The following is a 14688-nucleotide window of genomic DNA, read 5'->3' on the forward strand; positions in this document are numbered from 1 at the left end:
ACAGTTAAACATATTCAATGGAATTGTCTTTGAGACAATTTTTCTGGTTATACAGTAGACCTTATGCACTTTCCATTAGAAAAGATGAAAGTATATTGTAGCATTTGAAAACTACAGCACAAGGAATAAACTCGTATTTAAAGTACAATTAATTTTAGTGGAATTCAAAATTATTGCAGTAAATGTCGCTCAAGTTTCGTTCCAAAATAGTATGGTAAAGGGATGTCTATTTCTTTTTTATTAAAACATTTGGTGTCACACAGTAAATCTTGGACTTCGAGAACATTTCCTAAATGATGTCATTCGCATTAGATTTTGTCGGTTTCTGATTCTTCCTCTTGTTTCATTGGAAGATGTAGAAGATAATTTAGACCAAATAGCAGACAGTTTTGAAGATGATGTCCAAGATCTTCTTGCATACATTGAGACAGTATATGCAAGAGACCGTCTAGCAAGAGGCAGAAGAGGCTGTAGAGAATGTCTACAGCCAAGAGACAAATAGAGTGCAGATTACTAATAAATTATGTGGAAGGGTGGCAGTTCCATTTTCAAAAAATCATTAGAACACATCATTCAAACATTCGGACATTTTGGAACACATTGAAAAAGATTCTTCGGAAATACAAATGGCGATTTTACAGTTACCTCCGGAACACGTAAACATCAGATACCTTGTTAAGAAGGTAGTCTACATCCTAAAGCAAATTGTGGGTAAATATCAAACATATTGTAAACATAACATTAACCTGTATGTAAGAATCATAAGTTACAAAATTAAATTGTATTCAGTAGAACCATAAGGAGAAAGAGAACATTAATAACTATAGGCAAATATTTTGACAAGAATTATATACTTAACATGGAATAATAATACAATTATTATTATTATTACTACTACTATTATTGTCTATGACCGTGATATATGGACGAAAAATCCTTTGGATGAACAATATAGATGGAATGAAAGGGAGTGGAGAAAGATATACTTACAATGGAGAAAAGATTACTGTAGACAAAAAGGTAATTGACGGAACTCATGTGGACGACACATCTGGGAACCATGAATATATATTATTATTAAATTAATAATGAGAATGAATGATAGTAGTGTCAGAAAATTGTCATTTCATTTATTCGTTAACTCTGTATTGAATGATTGATGTAATGTTGTATAAAATCAGAGTTTTTTTTTTTCTCCTATATTTTACTTTTCATTCGAATATGAAGAAGTTTAGTGTGGTAATACTGTTATTTTCAAAATAATAAGAGTAATGGATAAGATTATTTACAGAAATATGTTATATTATGCATAAAGTAAAGGAATATTGTGTTGTAATGCATTATTTGCAGAAGAATGGTTAATATTATATAAGCGAATAGTAATAGATCAATCGATGGAAGAGGAAGGTTATGTCATCTTTGAGGTGGGCTTAGGAGTTCACTACGTTGATTAGGAACTGTGAAGGAATTGCTGCAGTCCATAGGCAGGCCTGCTTGGGCTCCTTGGGCTAGCAGTCTTGGTCTCTGTTGGGCTGGAGTTTATTGCATTGAGCACAAACACAAGCAAGAGTTAACAAGGACCGCGGGTAGGCTTCGTGGGCTTACTGCTGTACAGGTAGTCTGCTGGAGGAGCACAGTCTGCCCATGCTCATCTCTAGAATAACTATCCCACTCTACTGCGATCTCAAAAGTAAATGTCAAGTAAACCAATGCAACGCATTTTAGCCAAGCCTATATTGATTATAGAACTTGATAATGGATATTACGATATGTATCAGACCTTCATTATCGATATATAAAATTTATCGAATCAAGCAGGCAGTAATTGATAGATAATCAATTGACATGTTTTGAATATTTAAAAAGTGCCTTTAATTTTTGTATATACAGTAGAGCATTGATTATCCGAATACTGATCAACCGAAACATCAGTTAACTGAAAGCGTTCCAGTTGGCAAATTTGAATTTGCGTGCATGCCCTGTAGAAGTTTCGCTAGTGCTGTTTGTGAGATTTAGCGGCAAAAAAGAAGTTTGGACTTCTTTTCCTAAACTGTAGGCCTAATTTTAATGGCCGTTTTGAACTTGTCAAACTAGACTAGTCAGTTTTCTGTTATTTGTAAGACATGTGATACAAAATATATACTGTATGTACAGTTTTGTGTTTAATATCCGTGTTCCTTTGTTTCATACTGCTCCTATGACACCGGTACAATTTTTTTGTTTTTGTAAATGATCAGTTATCTGAACACACCCTGTCCACAGTTGTTTTGTTGTTTTGGATAAGCGATGCTCTACTGTATACGCAATGCACTTTTCGCTAGACAAATAACATTTTACTGATAAATCGTTATTAAATAGCATTTTTATCGTGATTTCGCAATTTGATAGGAAATTTGCATTTTTTCGTACTTTGAATTGTGCTAGAAAATTATACAGATGAAGAAAATTACTGTCTACCCCACAATTTAAAAATTCGCGGATTTCGCAAATGCGAAATTTTCAGGTCCCTAATAATAGCAAGGAGTAGAATATTAAAGGAAGTAGTCTGTGTTCTGTATATAACTGAAACATAAACTGCATCGGAAACAACAGAATATATTTGTTATGTTTAGATTGATTCAAGTATTATACACTCCTAAAATATTTGCTACTATGAATACATAAAAACAGATTTATTATATCCCAGTGGTATAAAAACAGAATGCATTACTCTGTTCTCTATTGGTTGCCTTTTTTATATGAGACAAAGTAGCTGTAAAGTTGTTACATAAACCTTTATTATAAAGAAGGTGGTAATTATTTTAAATGTATCGGACGAAAATTGAAAAAAAATAGCATACATTCACAATTTTTAGCATTTTTTTTAATACCAAAGTGTTATGATATCGAACTGTTATATTAAAAATGACACCTAAATATGAGTGATGCATCCATATTGACTAATTAGGCACATACAGGTGTTGGAGATGATTTTTTAGCAATGAAAATATGATATAATGAGAATAAGTCAGAAAGTATCTACAAAGTTTTAAAATTAATACATGTGCAGTGGAAAAATTGATGTGATAATATGGTAATGAAACGTACATCAAATTATGGGACTTGAAGCACTTCAAATATTGAATATATGTGATCAACCTTTTTTTATTTCTTCAAAAATTGGATTTAGTGACCAAATTCCGAGATAATTAAATCATCCAGATTGTGCGAGTTTGTAGCACTTCACAAATGAAACAAATATTATACAATTTGCTTTAAAACAAATCTCTTCTTTTCTTTTTAATACAAATTATTGTTCAATTCATTGCTTGACTGATCAGGCTAGCAATGTAGTAGATGGGGGAAGAGTTGATTTTGTATTGTTTAAAGTTTGAATTTCTCTCCCTCCATCTCCAGTTTTATCATGAAATATTTAAGCGAAACCCTATACAGATAAAATTGTCCCATTTTCTTCTCTACAATAGAAACAAGTGTAAGTGGTTTTCCACACTGCCATTCTTGTCTCTATTTAATGTGCCTTGTTGTTTTCCACACAATAGTCATGGAAATCTTGGGTACATAGTTATGTATATGTACATTAATATCAAATGAAATACACTCCACAGTTATTATTTATTAATTAACACTTCCCTTACCTAGGGGTTGCCTGGAAGACAAAGTATACTTTTCAAATTTTATAATTGTTTGAAAGAAAGATAAATTAACAAATTTTTAAATTACAATTATATTGAAAACATAGATTTTAGTTATACCGAAATTCCCTTCAGCTGAAGGTGTTTTTTTTTTTCTCCTAATGATGGGTACTTATGTTATTCACTCATTTGAAGCTAGTTATGTAGACCAATTTACCGACAGAGTTGTGGCCCAGGGTGTGCCATAGGAGGCTGGTCTATGCTACACCCACGATGAGATGAAATGATGGAGATTTGTTGGGATGCCACAGGGGAACCAGAGCTCCCTGAGAAAATCCCTGTGTTGCCTGAACCACGGGCTTGCCCAACATAAGTTATAAATCGGAGGTACACTGGGGATCGAATCTGAGCTCACAGGATTATAAGTCCAGCACTCTAGCTACTAGAACACCATGATGGCTTCCTCAAAATGTTGATTTAATATTTCAGAACAGTCAGTTCTGCATTGTTTTAGCAGTGAATTTGAGAGGTGGAAAGACTTTCAGAATTTTAAGAAATTCCATGTATCATACCTCTGGCCCTAATTAGTAGAGTCGCCCTTGGTAGCGTAGTCGGTATAGCGCTGGCCTTCTATGCTCGAGGTTGCGGTTCGATCCCGATGGAGGTCGATGGCATTTAAGTGTGTTTAAATGTGACAGGCTCCTGTCAGTAGATTTACTGGCATCCGTGCGTTTTTTCTTTAAAGCAAGACGTAAAGCGCTGCAGCAAGACCGTTCTTTTATTACATTTGCTTCACTGTCGCTGCAGCAGCGCTGTAGCAAGCGAGCAGCAAATTGAAACTTCGCTTTACGAGTTTGCTGCACGATCTATCATGGCAGAATGCGTGTTTTGGTCTTTTGCAACGTCTATTATTGTTAAAATCGTCTAGTAATAATAATTCCATGTCATTATCATGGAAGTCGAAACTATTTAACATGTTCGGTTCTTTTAGGGTTAAATTTATTACGGCAGAAATAGAAGCCAATATTAATTGTCCACCATTTTGCAGTCAGTTGACCTATTTACGTTTTTTTTCGACCCTCATTTTGCTGCAGCAAAGGCATGAAGCGCTTAAAAAAAACGCACGTCATGTAAAAGAACTCCTGCGGGACAAAATTCCGGCACACCGATGATGCTGATATAACCTCTGCAGTTGCGAGTGTCGTTAAATAAACCATAATTTACTTTACTTTAATTAGTAGATCTCTAACAGCAATATATTGTAGACTAAGTCATTGGTTCATATGTGTATTTCTTTTTCTGATATACATCATCAGGTTGATTTGCACAGGATTCAAGACATAGGCATCTCAGTCGAAAAGAGCGCTCACTGTGCAGAGCTGAGAGGTCCTGGGTTCGATTCCCAGTGCCGGAACGAATTTTTCTCAAAGTAATAGATCTACAGTATGGTTACTTGTAGTCAGTGTATTAGATGAGGATGGCGAGACCTCACACACACACACACACACACACACACACACACACATATATATAGGCCTATACATACATATACATACACACATACATACACAAATAATATAAAAAGAACTCCAACTCCATGAATTCTTTCAAGAGAATATTGAAATTTATAAGTGAATGTTGCAGCCAATGGTGGAAAAAATTGGAACTACATCTTATGTTACACAGCCGGATCAGTATTACAGGTACCCATTATATCAACTTTATATTATTATTATTATTATTATTATTATTATTATTATTATTATTATTATTATTATTATTAGTCCCCAAAGGAGCATATAATGTTATCAGTTTAAATGAAAATATGTTTAATCATAATATGCATACCACATACGAATCCTATAAATTCAAAATCCCCTATATTCGTCATCTTCAGCTTAACAGCCCAAAGCGGACCATAGCCTCCCTCAAAACTGATTTCCAGGTGTCCCTAACTCTGGCGACCTGCCACCAATTCCTGATCCCCAACCGTTTCACATCCTCCTCAACCTCGTCCATCCATCTCAGTCTCGGTCTCCCAACATTTCTTATGTTCTCCACTCTGCTTTCCATTATCCTCCTCACCATATACCCTCTCTCCTTCCTCTGAACATGTCCAGCCCATCTTAGTGTTACTACTCTAATATCCGTAATAATGTCTGAGAAATCATATAGTTGGTAGAGTTCTCTGTTGTATCTTATTTGCCACTCTCCGTTTTCATTGGTCGGCCCATAGATCTTCCTCAGAATCTTCCTTTCAAACACCCGAAGTCTAGCCATATCACCCACAGAATACCCATGTCTCTGCTCCATATATCAGTACAGGTTTTATTAATGTCTTATAGAGTCTTACCTTCGTTTCTCTTGTGAGTATTTGGGAGAGTAAAGTAACATCTATTGGCACTCTGTATTCGTCTATTTATTTCTTTTTTTAATGTCATTAGTATTATTCATTAAGGATCCTATAGTAACATTTAGTAGTATTTAAAATAAAATGAATGAAACTCAGATTTTTTTTCTGTTCCCCACTCCCCCCCCCCCCCCCCCCCCCCCAGAATAGTATAAATCTCATCTGAGGGAAAAAGTCTGACATATGCTGTGAGGATAATAATAGTACAGATATTTTATTATATTTGTGCCTCTGTGCAACATCATAGTTTGTGGTGAGGGAGAAGAGAGATATAGAAAATTGTAATGTTTTTTAATGCTCTGACGCCCACAACCAAGATAAGCGACTTGAAATTTAACGGTCACTCAGTGGCAGAAATATGCTAAAAGAAATGAAATGGTTATGAACGTTTGTACGAAAGTTAATTTTAGAAAGTACATGTTCGCATGCAGTACGTGAATGAGAAAGGGCCAATAAAATTATCGTAAGAGAGTCAAAACTATCGTATGAGATGTCTGAGGTTTGCGAATATTTTGAATAAGCAGTTGCGGACAGCCGATGAGGAGTGGTCCTCCAGCTTGGAGTTGGGCGAAGGGCTAATAACTCATCACTGTAAAAAACAGTTTGTTACGAGACCCCAAAATAAGCCTCGAAATGGGACTGATTCTCTGGCACGACCACAGCAAAGATATAGAGTGTTAGTTGGGAGAATAGGGACTGGTGGCGGGCTTATGTAAGGGCGGCAATGAACCTCCGTGTTCCTTAAAAGCCATAAGTACAGTACGATTATTTAGTCCTGACAGTCGCTGGCGATCTGCGCCTGGGTCAGGCGAGTCCATTAAGTTACGCCAAGGGATGTTCAGGTTAGTCTGTTGCCTGCAATCAAAGAGATCGGATGTCTCGCATGCGGTATAGCGTTGTGTTTCCAGTACAGTTGAGCTGTACTGCATTCCTTTAGCGACCGCTCGCCCTTATATCTACTTCGGAACTCTCCCCACTACTCCTATTACTTCCCCTCTTTCGCGTCGCTGAGCTGTCAGGACTAAATAATCGGGCTGTAAGTAAAATGCCCGAGGTGCAAGAGTCACTGTGCAACACTGGATTCAAACCCGAAAGTCAGTGTCGCCAACCTTCAAACACAAAACTGTGGTTTAAAAATTATTGGATTTTCCACAAAATTATCGCAAACATACAATATTAATAATAATAATGTCATACTGTCAAAACTTAAATAAACTTTAACTCCTCGCACAGAAGAACCACCAACGGCAGCTATAAACAGATTATTGTGATTAACTGATGAGCAAGCTATGATGCAAGCAATCTTACTACTGGCTGGGGAAGAATCCAGACTGTCTCCTGAGAATCTTAAGGGAAAGGGGGCTAGATTTAAAACGTTTATCCAGAGTACCAAAAGAATAGAATAAACTCAAATGTGTTTCGTCCGTGATAATTTTGTCCTTCCAAGGCAAAAGATGATGTCAATTTTTGGCGAATGTGAGATTTTATGATTTGGTGTGTATCCTAATGTAGGTATCTTTATTGCGGCAGAAGATGACGTGTATATATCTCTGTTACTTCCCTCTCTAACCCGTTTTTATGAAACTGCCTATGATTTTATACGGTCGTTCGAAGTTCAAAATTTTAAATGTTCGCTCCTGAAAAACTGCAAGAAATTACATCACATTTTGGCTTGGAGCCACAGAATTTCTTCCTACTGAAAGCAAATAGGAATGACACGATTAACGAAAATTATCGCATTATCCTATTTTATTTTGTCGGTGTTAAAAATATCGTAAAACACAATGGGTTGGCAACGATGGCGATAGTCCTAGATACGAGACACCAATTCAATGTTGCCAATGTCAGCGGTTTATCACCAAATCGGGGGAGTTAACGTTCATCTGGGGAGGAATTTTTAAAAGTTTATCATTGCTGCTATAGGAAATAGAGGGTTTTTTACTCCTTGGGGAGGCAATAACATATCTCTTTTCATTGACAGTAATGGGCTCCAGGGGCTTTAGTACCGCTTCTTGGTAGCTTTCCATGACTCGGTGTCGGCAACAATGTACCATTTGATCTCTGCAGCGTGCCTCTGGATAATCACTTTCCTGCCTCCGAAAAGTATGATAAATTGCACAACTAATTGAGATTAACTGGGGAAACTGGTAACCACTACCCTTTTAGATTAAATGCAGAGAGTAAAAGTTACTCTTGTTTAACTAATCACGTGTTTGATGAAACCGGTGTGTCATAAAGAGAGAAATAAGGTCTTGCCTCAGATCAACAATTTGGTATAAAGTCAATGTTGTTAGATAGATGGCATCGTAAGCAACCGACGTAATGCGCGATATGACTGCTTAAACTCGAATTGATGAGGTATATATTTGGAAAACGTTTAAAAATACATATAGAATTTGATGACTAAATGCAATTAAACAAACTGTAGACAGTTTTCTTTTTAACTTCAGTGGACAGCTCAAGGAACCGTTGTATGTTGGGTGGGGATAATTCTTCTACGGTGTACGGTGGGAGTGATCAGCGCAAAGCTTCCCTATATTTCCTTCATTGCGCACCACCGGCTAGCAGTCTCGTTCCCAGTCGTCTACATTTCAGGGTAGCCTGCTGCGGTTTGGGGATGGCGGAGTCAGAAGGGAGTAATGGTGTTCAATTCTTTGAGGGTGTGGAGAAACTTTTGGAAATCTGGTTCACCAGAGCTGATGGAAATATCAAACAGTGCGATCTACGAAACATACCAAGGTACATTTTAAACATGTGTGTCATAATTGGCGCTAGAGAACTGGTTGCAAGGTTCTAGGACTAAGCAAAATGGTGGCATCTGAGAAGACATGCCCTGTAAGATGACACTGTAAATATATTTAAAACTATTTAACAAGCTCTTTAGATTATAGACATAAAGCAAATAACATTCTATTAATGTTTCAAGTCATCGTTTCGGAAATGGGTCAGATTTAAGACACAGATGGTTGATAGCTTTTGCCGGCTAATGTGGTTTTAATTTAGCTTCAGCCGGGGGCAAAAAACTCTGGCAGTGTAATAGGACTTTGGAAATTGATTTTCTGTATCCATTCGTATTACGGTTTAAAATTAAATATGATCAATTACGTGTTTTACCCAAGACACTGTTTATTACATTACACAATTTGTAGGAAGGAAGTAACACTATTTGAAGTTTCGCAAAAATCCTTGAGCATATGTTATGCAAATTATTTTATTCGTTAGCCCATTTCGGAATTGGTGTCGTTAACCTTTTGATATTGACCTGATTTTATAATTATCGGCCTAAATACGAAGATATTAACTTTAATCCCCAAAATTCTAGTGTTAAGGTTAAGGAACTTTATTAGCGACATTTAATATAGAAGCTTTTCTCGTTGCCAAACTTTCAGAACGGCCCCGAGGTTCACTCAGCCTCCTATCAAATTGAGTACCGGGTCTTTCCCGGGGGTAAAAGGCGGTCAGAGCGTGGTGCCGACCACACCACCTCATTCTAGTGCCGAGGTCATGGAAAACATGGGGCTCTACCTCCATGCCCCCCAAGTGCCTTCATGGCATGTTACGGGGATACCTTTACCTTTTTTAATATAGAAGCAATATATAAGTAATTTCAGAGACTCGGTTATCTGACTATGGGTAGTGCAGGAAATATGTCGTAGAATTACATAAGAGTTGCTAGAAAATGGGCTGTAACAAATATAGTATCTCATCCACTTATCAAGAGTATACGGCACTCTACTATTTACACTGTTCTGGACCACTTATAACCGGTAGTGTTGGTATCTAGAAAACTAATACTTCATAAGCTTTCCATAGCGCTGTAATTCCAGCGAGAAAGTATATTAATGAAATTGGAGTAAACTAGGTCATCATTATTTTGATCATGCAGTAATAGTTATCCAATCTGCAAATGTGATTACTTCGTCTGTCAATTTTTTTTATCGCATCTCTCTCCTAGATTCGATATTTTTGTCTGTATTTTAAAAGTTATAGATTTGCAATACATTTTATGCGCTAACCTTTATACCGTACTTCTCCGACTTTCATTTGTGTTCTCAACCCGGAAATTTTTTGTTTCTTTTGCCTTCCCTCCCTTCTCCAAGTCCTTAGCCACATATATTCTTCTCTTCGTCTCTTTTTCCTTCATCCTACTTCCTGAAATCTGACTTTTTAACATACACAAATAAAACAAGTTACATTTACTTTAATTTCTCTGGGCTTACGACTCGAACTGATGATGCTGTAACATTTGTGAAAACTGCTCCATAATATTCCCGGATATGAGTGTCTAAGGGCCCGTTCACACTGTACGGGAATTTCTGGAAACGGGTATTTATTCCAAACGATTTCGCGCGGACAGCAGTGTACAGACGGTTCGAATTTTTCTCGTGCGTAATGAAATTTAAATTAGGTACGCATGGAAAGAAATCGAACCGTGTGTACACTGCTTTTCTCATAAAATCGATTGGGAAAAAATGCCCGTGTCTAGAAATGCTCGTACCTTGTGAACAGTCCCTTGGGTAAATGGAGAATTCTGTTTTTGTTTTAAAATACTAAATAATTCTCAAACAGCAAAACATAATGTGGGACGATTATACTAACTTTTTTGTATTACGATATTGTGTTCTATTATTAATTAGTTTAATCCTATTTTAATTAGGTACTGTCGCCCTAAGTTACACCACAGTCTAGTATATAGCCACAAAGCTCAATATGTAGTAAATATGCATCCATAGATAGTTGCTAACCACTAGGATCGCTACTATAGCCTCATTACAGACAATGCGAAATAGTACCTGCACAGTCTATTGTTCCTAGTGCCCTCATAAACTCAGGCATATTCAGTCTTCAATGTGATACATTTTTCCCAACGATGGATGACTTGGTGGAGACCTTGGTTGTAGAAGTCTGCATTTTGGCTGTTCAAGAAATGTTCCACCTTGAAAATCACCTTGTATGCCACGCAATGGTTTCTTCATCCTAGGAAAGAGGAAGAAGTCACTGCGTGCCATGTCAGGAGGATACAGGGAGGAGGCAAAATTTGATAGCTCAAAGAAGGAGCCTGTGTGACTGTGTCCTGTACAGAATGAGCTGGGGCATTGTCATGGAGCAAAAAGACCCCCTGGACAGCTTCCCGCGACACTTCATCTTGACAGCCATGAGGAGATTTTGGTAGTATGCTCCTGTGATGGCTTGCCCCCTTATGAGCATAAGAAGCAACATTTTATGGTTGCAATGTTGACAGAATGACGTTTTTCTCCTTTTCATGATTGCCTCTAAATTATCAATCCAAAAATAGTATCAATCTAGAATTTTTTTATTTTTTTAATTTTCTCACAAAAAAACGTAGCTGCTTGCTCAGAATGCAACGATAAACCAAACTAAACATTTGTCATTCTAATGATGGGATTTGCATAATTAATCTTCATATTAGAATTGGATTAATAATGTTATGGCACTGGACAGAGCCAAACCAAGGGAGTAGGTTTGATGGATTAGTATCCACCTAGTGTTACTGATGTACTGAAACTTGTTTAAGAATACTCATTATTGTAATTACTATTATAGTTAACAACTTTTCTTAGCAGTTACTTAACAGCTTCTCTGATGAATCACTCTTTAAACAGACAGCCTGTCAGTAAAATCTCGTGTACTGTTTTTTTTTAATCTTGTACTTCATTCTCCTTACTTCAGTTATTTTCCTTCATGACATGCTAATTCCGTAATAAAATTCTTGTATTATACCAACATACAGTGATTGTTGGCATTCATAATAAGTATGTGTTATGGTTAGTAATAATAGTCGGTATGGGTTCATATTCATAAAAACTTTACTCACTTGAATGCCCCCCTCCCCACCACCAAAATACTAGTGCTACCACTGGTTATAACTAGCCAGAATTCATATGTAATGTGCTTGTATTTAAACATAACGCTATAACTTACACAAGGTGTACCAGGACCTCACCAACAAACTGATAGAGATGATAGGCCATGCAGAAAGGATCATTGTTTGTTAAGGAACGCATAGCTACTCCCAAACACTTAATTTAGCCTATGAGTTATGTGCAGGTGAATGTGCTTGTCTGCAAGGTTCGGAATTGAATACAAACAATTGTACAGAAATACAATTTTATTGAAAGGCATGTTCTCACAATAGATGTTCAAACAGTCGACCCTGTCTCTCATTACATGCTTCATACTGTCGCAGCAATGATTGCCCAACTCTGTGGAGCGTGGCAGGATTCAGTTTGACCTTGTCAAACACAGCATTTATTCGGTCAATCAGCTGAGCTCTGTGGCAACTGGAGTTAGTAGTAGTAGTATTTATTCCATATTTATAAACCCTATTTTACATATAGTATATTAGGGTTATATTTTAAACTAATCATAACAAATTGAAACTTACAGACTACCATACAATAAATATACACTTGTAAGTGTAAAAGATATATAAATTAATTAGAGTAAGGCCTTAAAATTACAATCGAAAAACATAGAGAATTTAACCTGAATAGACATGTTGCACTTATAATATTATAACACTTCGCTAATATACACACATACATACATACTGTACATACATACATGCATACTTACATACATACTTACTTATGTAGAGACATAACATATAGATACATACGGTGGATAAACATTAATTTGATTGAAGGCTTGAAATTATAATCGAAATACCTAGAGAATTTAACATGAATAGACATGTTGAACTTGTAGATCATATTAGGACATTTCGCTAATATATGTACATTTGTAGACATAATATAATAACATGTAGACATATATTTATAAATATACACATGCATGCATACATACATACATTCACACACACAGATACATACATATACACACACACACATATATATATACACACACACACACACACACACACACACACACACACACACACACACACACACAGCAAGATGTACCTCATTAACAGATAATTGGAAAAAAACTGGAGTTACATAGGCCATATTCTTGACACATCCTGAAAGAAAAAAATCAAAGAGTGTTAAATCAGGTGAATGTGCTGGCCACGCAACAGGTCTTGCTTGTCCAAACCAATGTTCCCCATAGTTGATGGTTAGTTGTGCTCTTGCATCGACACTGGGGCTGGGGCTTCATCATGCTGGAACCAGAGATTGTGGCGCACAGCAAGTGATACACTGTCCAGGAGGTCCGGAAATGTGGTCTGCAGGAACTGTAGATAAGTTGCCCCAGTTAACCAGCAGATGAGTACCGACAATTCCAGCAGAGATGTTGACGGAAAACCTATGCTGGTGATTGCGAACAGCAATTGCATGTGGGTTATTGTAATCCCAGATGTGATATTTCTACTATTGAAGTATCCATCACGCATAAAATAGGCCTCATCTGAGAATAACACTTGTGTGAGGAAGGCAGCATCATTAAAACACTGATGCAGAAACCACTGTACAAATTGCATATGAGGTACAAAATCTCGTGGCCCTATTGCTTGCACCTTCTGAAGGTGGTACACATATAGGTTCTACTCCCTTAGTACCCTCCAAATGGATTGGTGTGGCTCTTCAGTAAATCGCTCGACCATAGCGTCCTCACATCACTTCTGCCACCAATGGACAGAGGACTAAGATTCCCCATTTCTCCAAAGTGTGCATTGGTGGATTGCAGCAAAGGTAGTATGGTGTGGAATTCTCCTGCCAGGATACCGCTGCTCGTAAATGTGACAAGCCTCTCTTCCATTTCCTCTCGCCTCACCATAACACGTAATCATATCTCTGAGTTCAGACAACTTGTACTCCATGTAGATTGAATCCTCACAACAAACCAAACCTACAGGTAGGCCTATATACTGCTACAACAGAGTTAGGGGTTATGACGCAGATGAACAACGTATGGGTTGGTTATGGTGCGTGGCATGCACACCTTAATAAATGCGCATAACTCATAAACGACGTGTTTGGGAGTATATGTTCCTGACAAAAAAATGATCCACTCTGCATGGCCTAGCATCCCTATCAATTTGTCGATGAAGTCCTGTTACACCCTGTATATACACTCTACCAAAAAGTAATTGGGCACTGTTTTTGTCCCTTTAGAACCTCATGGTACCACCTCTTGTTGCTATAACAGCAGCCACTCTGTTAGGCATGCTCTCCACTAGTTTGTGTAGGATATCCACTGGAATGCGTCGCCATCCATCTTGCAACATGGCACTCAGTTGGACAATGGAAGTTGGCCCCATGTTTCAGCCGCTACTATGCAGTGGTATGCAGACAAAAATGTTCACTGGTTGGACTGGTCTGCACAGAGTCCTGATCTCAATCCCATTGAGCACTTTTGGGAAGAATTGGACCGGCGATTGAGGTCTCGGGAGATGCGGCCAACTTCCATTTCCAACTGAGTGCCATGTTGCAAGAGGAATGGCGATGCATTCCAGTGGATATCCTGCACAAACAAGTGGAGAGCATGCCTGACAGGGTGCCTGCTGTTATAGCAACAAGAAGTGGTACCACGAGGTTCTAAAGGGCAAAAACAGTGCCCAATTACTTTTTCGTAGATAGTGTATTATAGTGCATACAAATGCATATTTCGTTAACAGAAATAATTTTTATATGTGTAATATTATTGATTGTACAAGAAAATTAA

General features: G+C 37.3%; 1 protein-coding gene across 4 annotated transcripts in view; it reads left to right on the top strand.

Moving 5' to 3' along the window:
- Positions 1-8584: 8584 nt before the first annotated feature.
- SamDC (S-adenosylmethionine decarboxylase) overlaps positions 8585-14688 on the top strand; it is a 50642-nt gene continuing 44538 nt past the window's right edge. For 2 of the 4 annotated variants that reach the window (XR_011336644.1, XR_011336643.1), the window contains exon 1: positions 8585-8781. Coding sequence is in view for 2 of the 4 variants with exons in the window: in XM_069849285.1 (XP_069705386.1) it covers positions 8660-8781 (122 nt within the window). In the remaining 2 variants the exon portion in view is untranslated. The remainder of the gene's footprint in view (positions 8782-14688) is intronic. The other 2 variants (XM_069849285.1, XM_069849286.1) reach the window with 1 other exon arrangement.

This window comes from Periplaneta americana, chromosome 16 (genome assembly GCF_040183065.1).
Source record: "Periplaneta americana isolate PAMFEO1 chromosome 16, P.americana_PAMFEO1_priV1, whole genome shotgun sequence".
Taxonomy (NCBI): Eukaryota; Metazoa; Arthropoda; class Insecta; order Blattodea; family Blattidae; genus Periplaneta; species Periplaneta americana.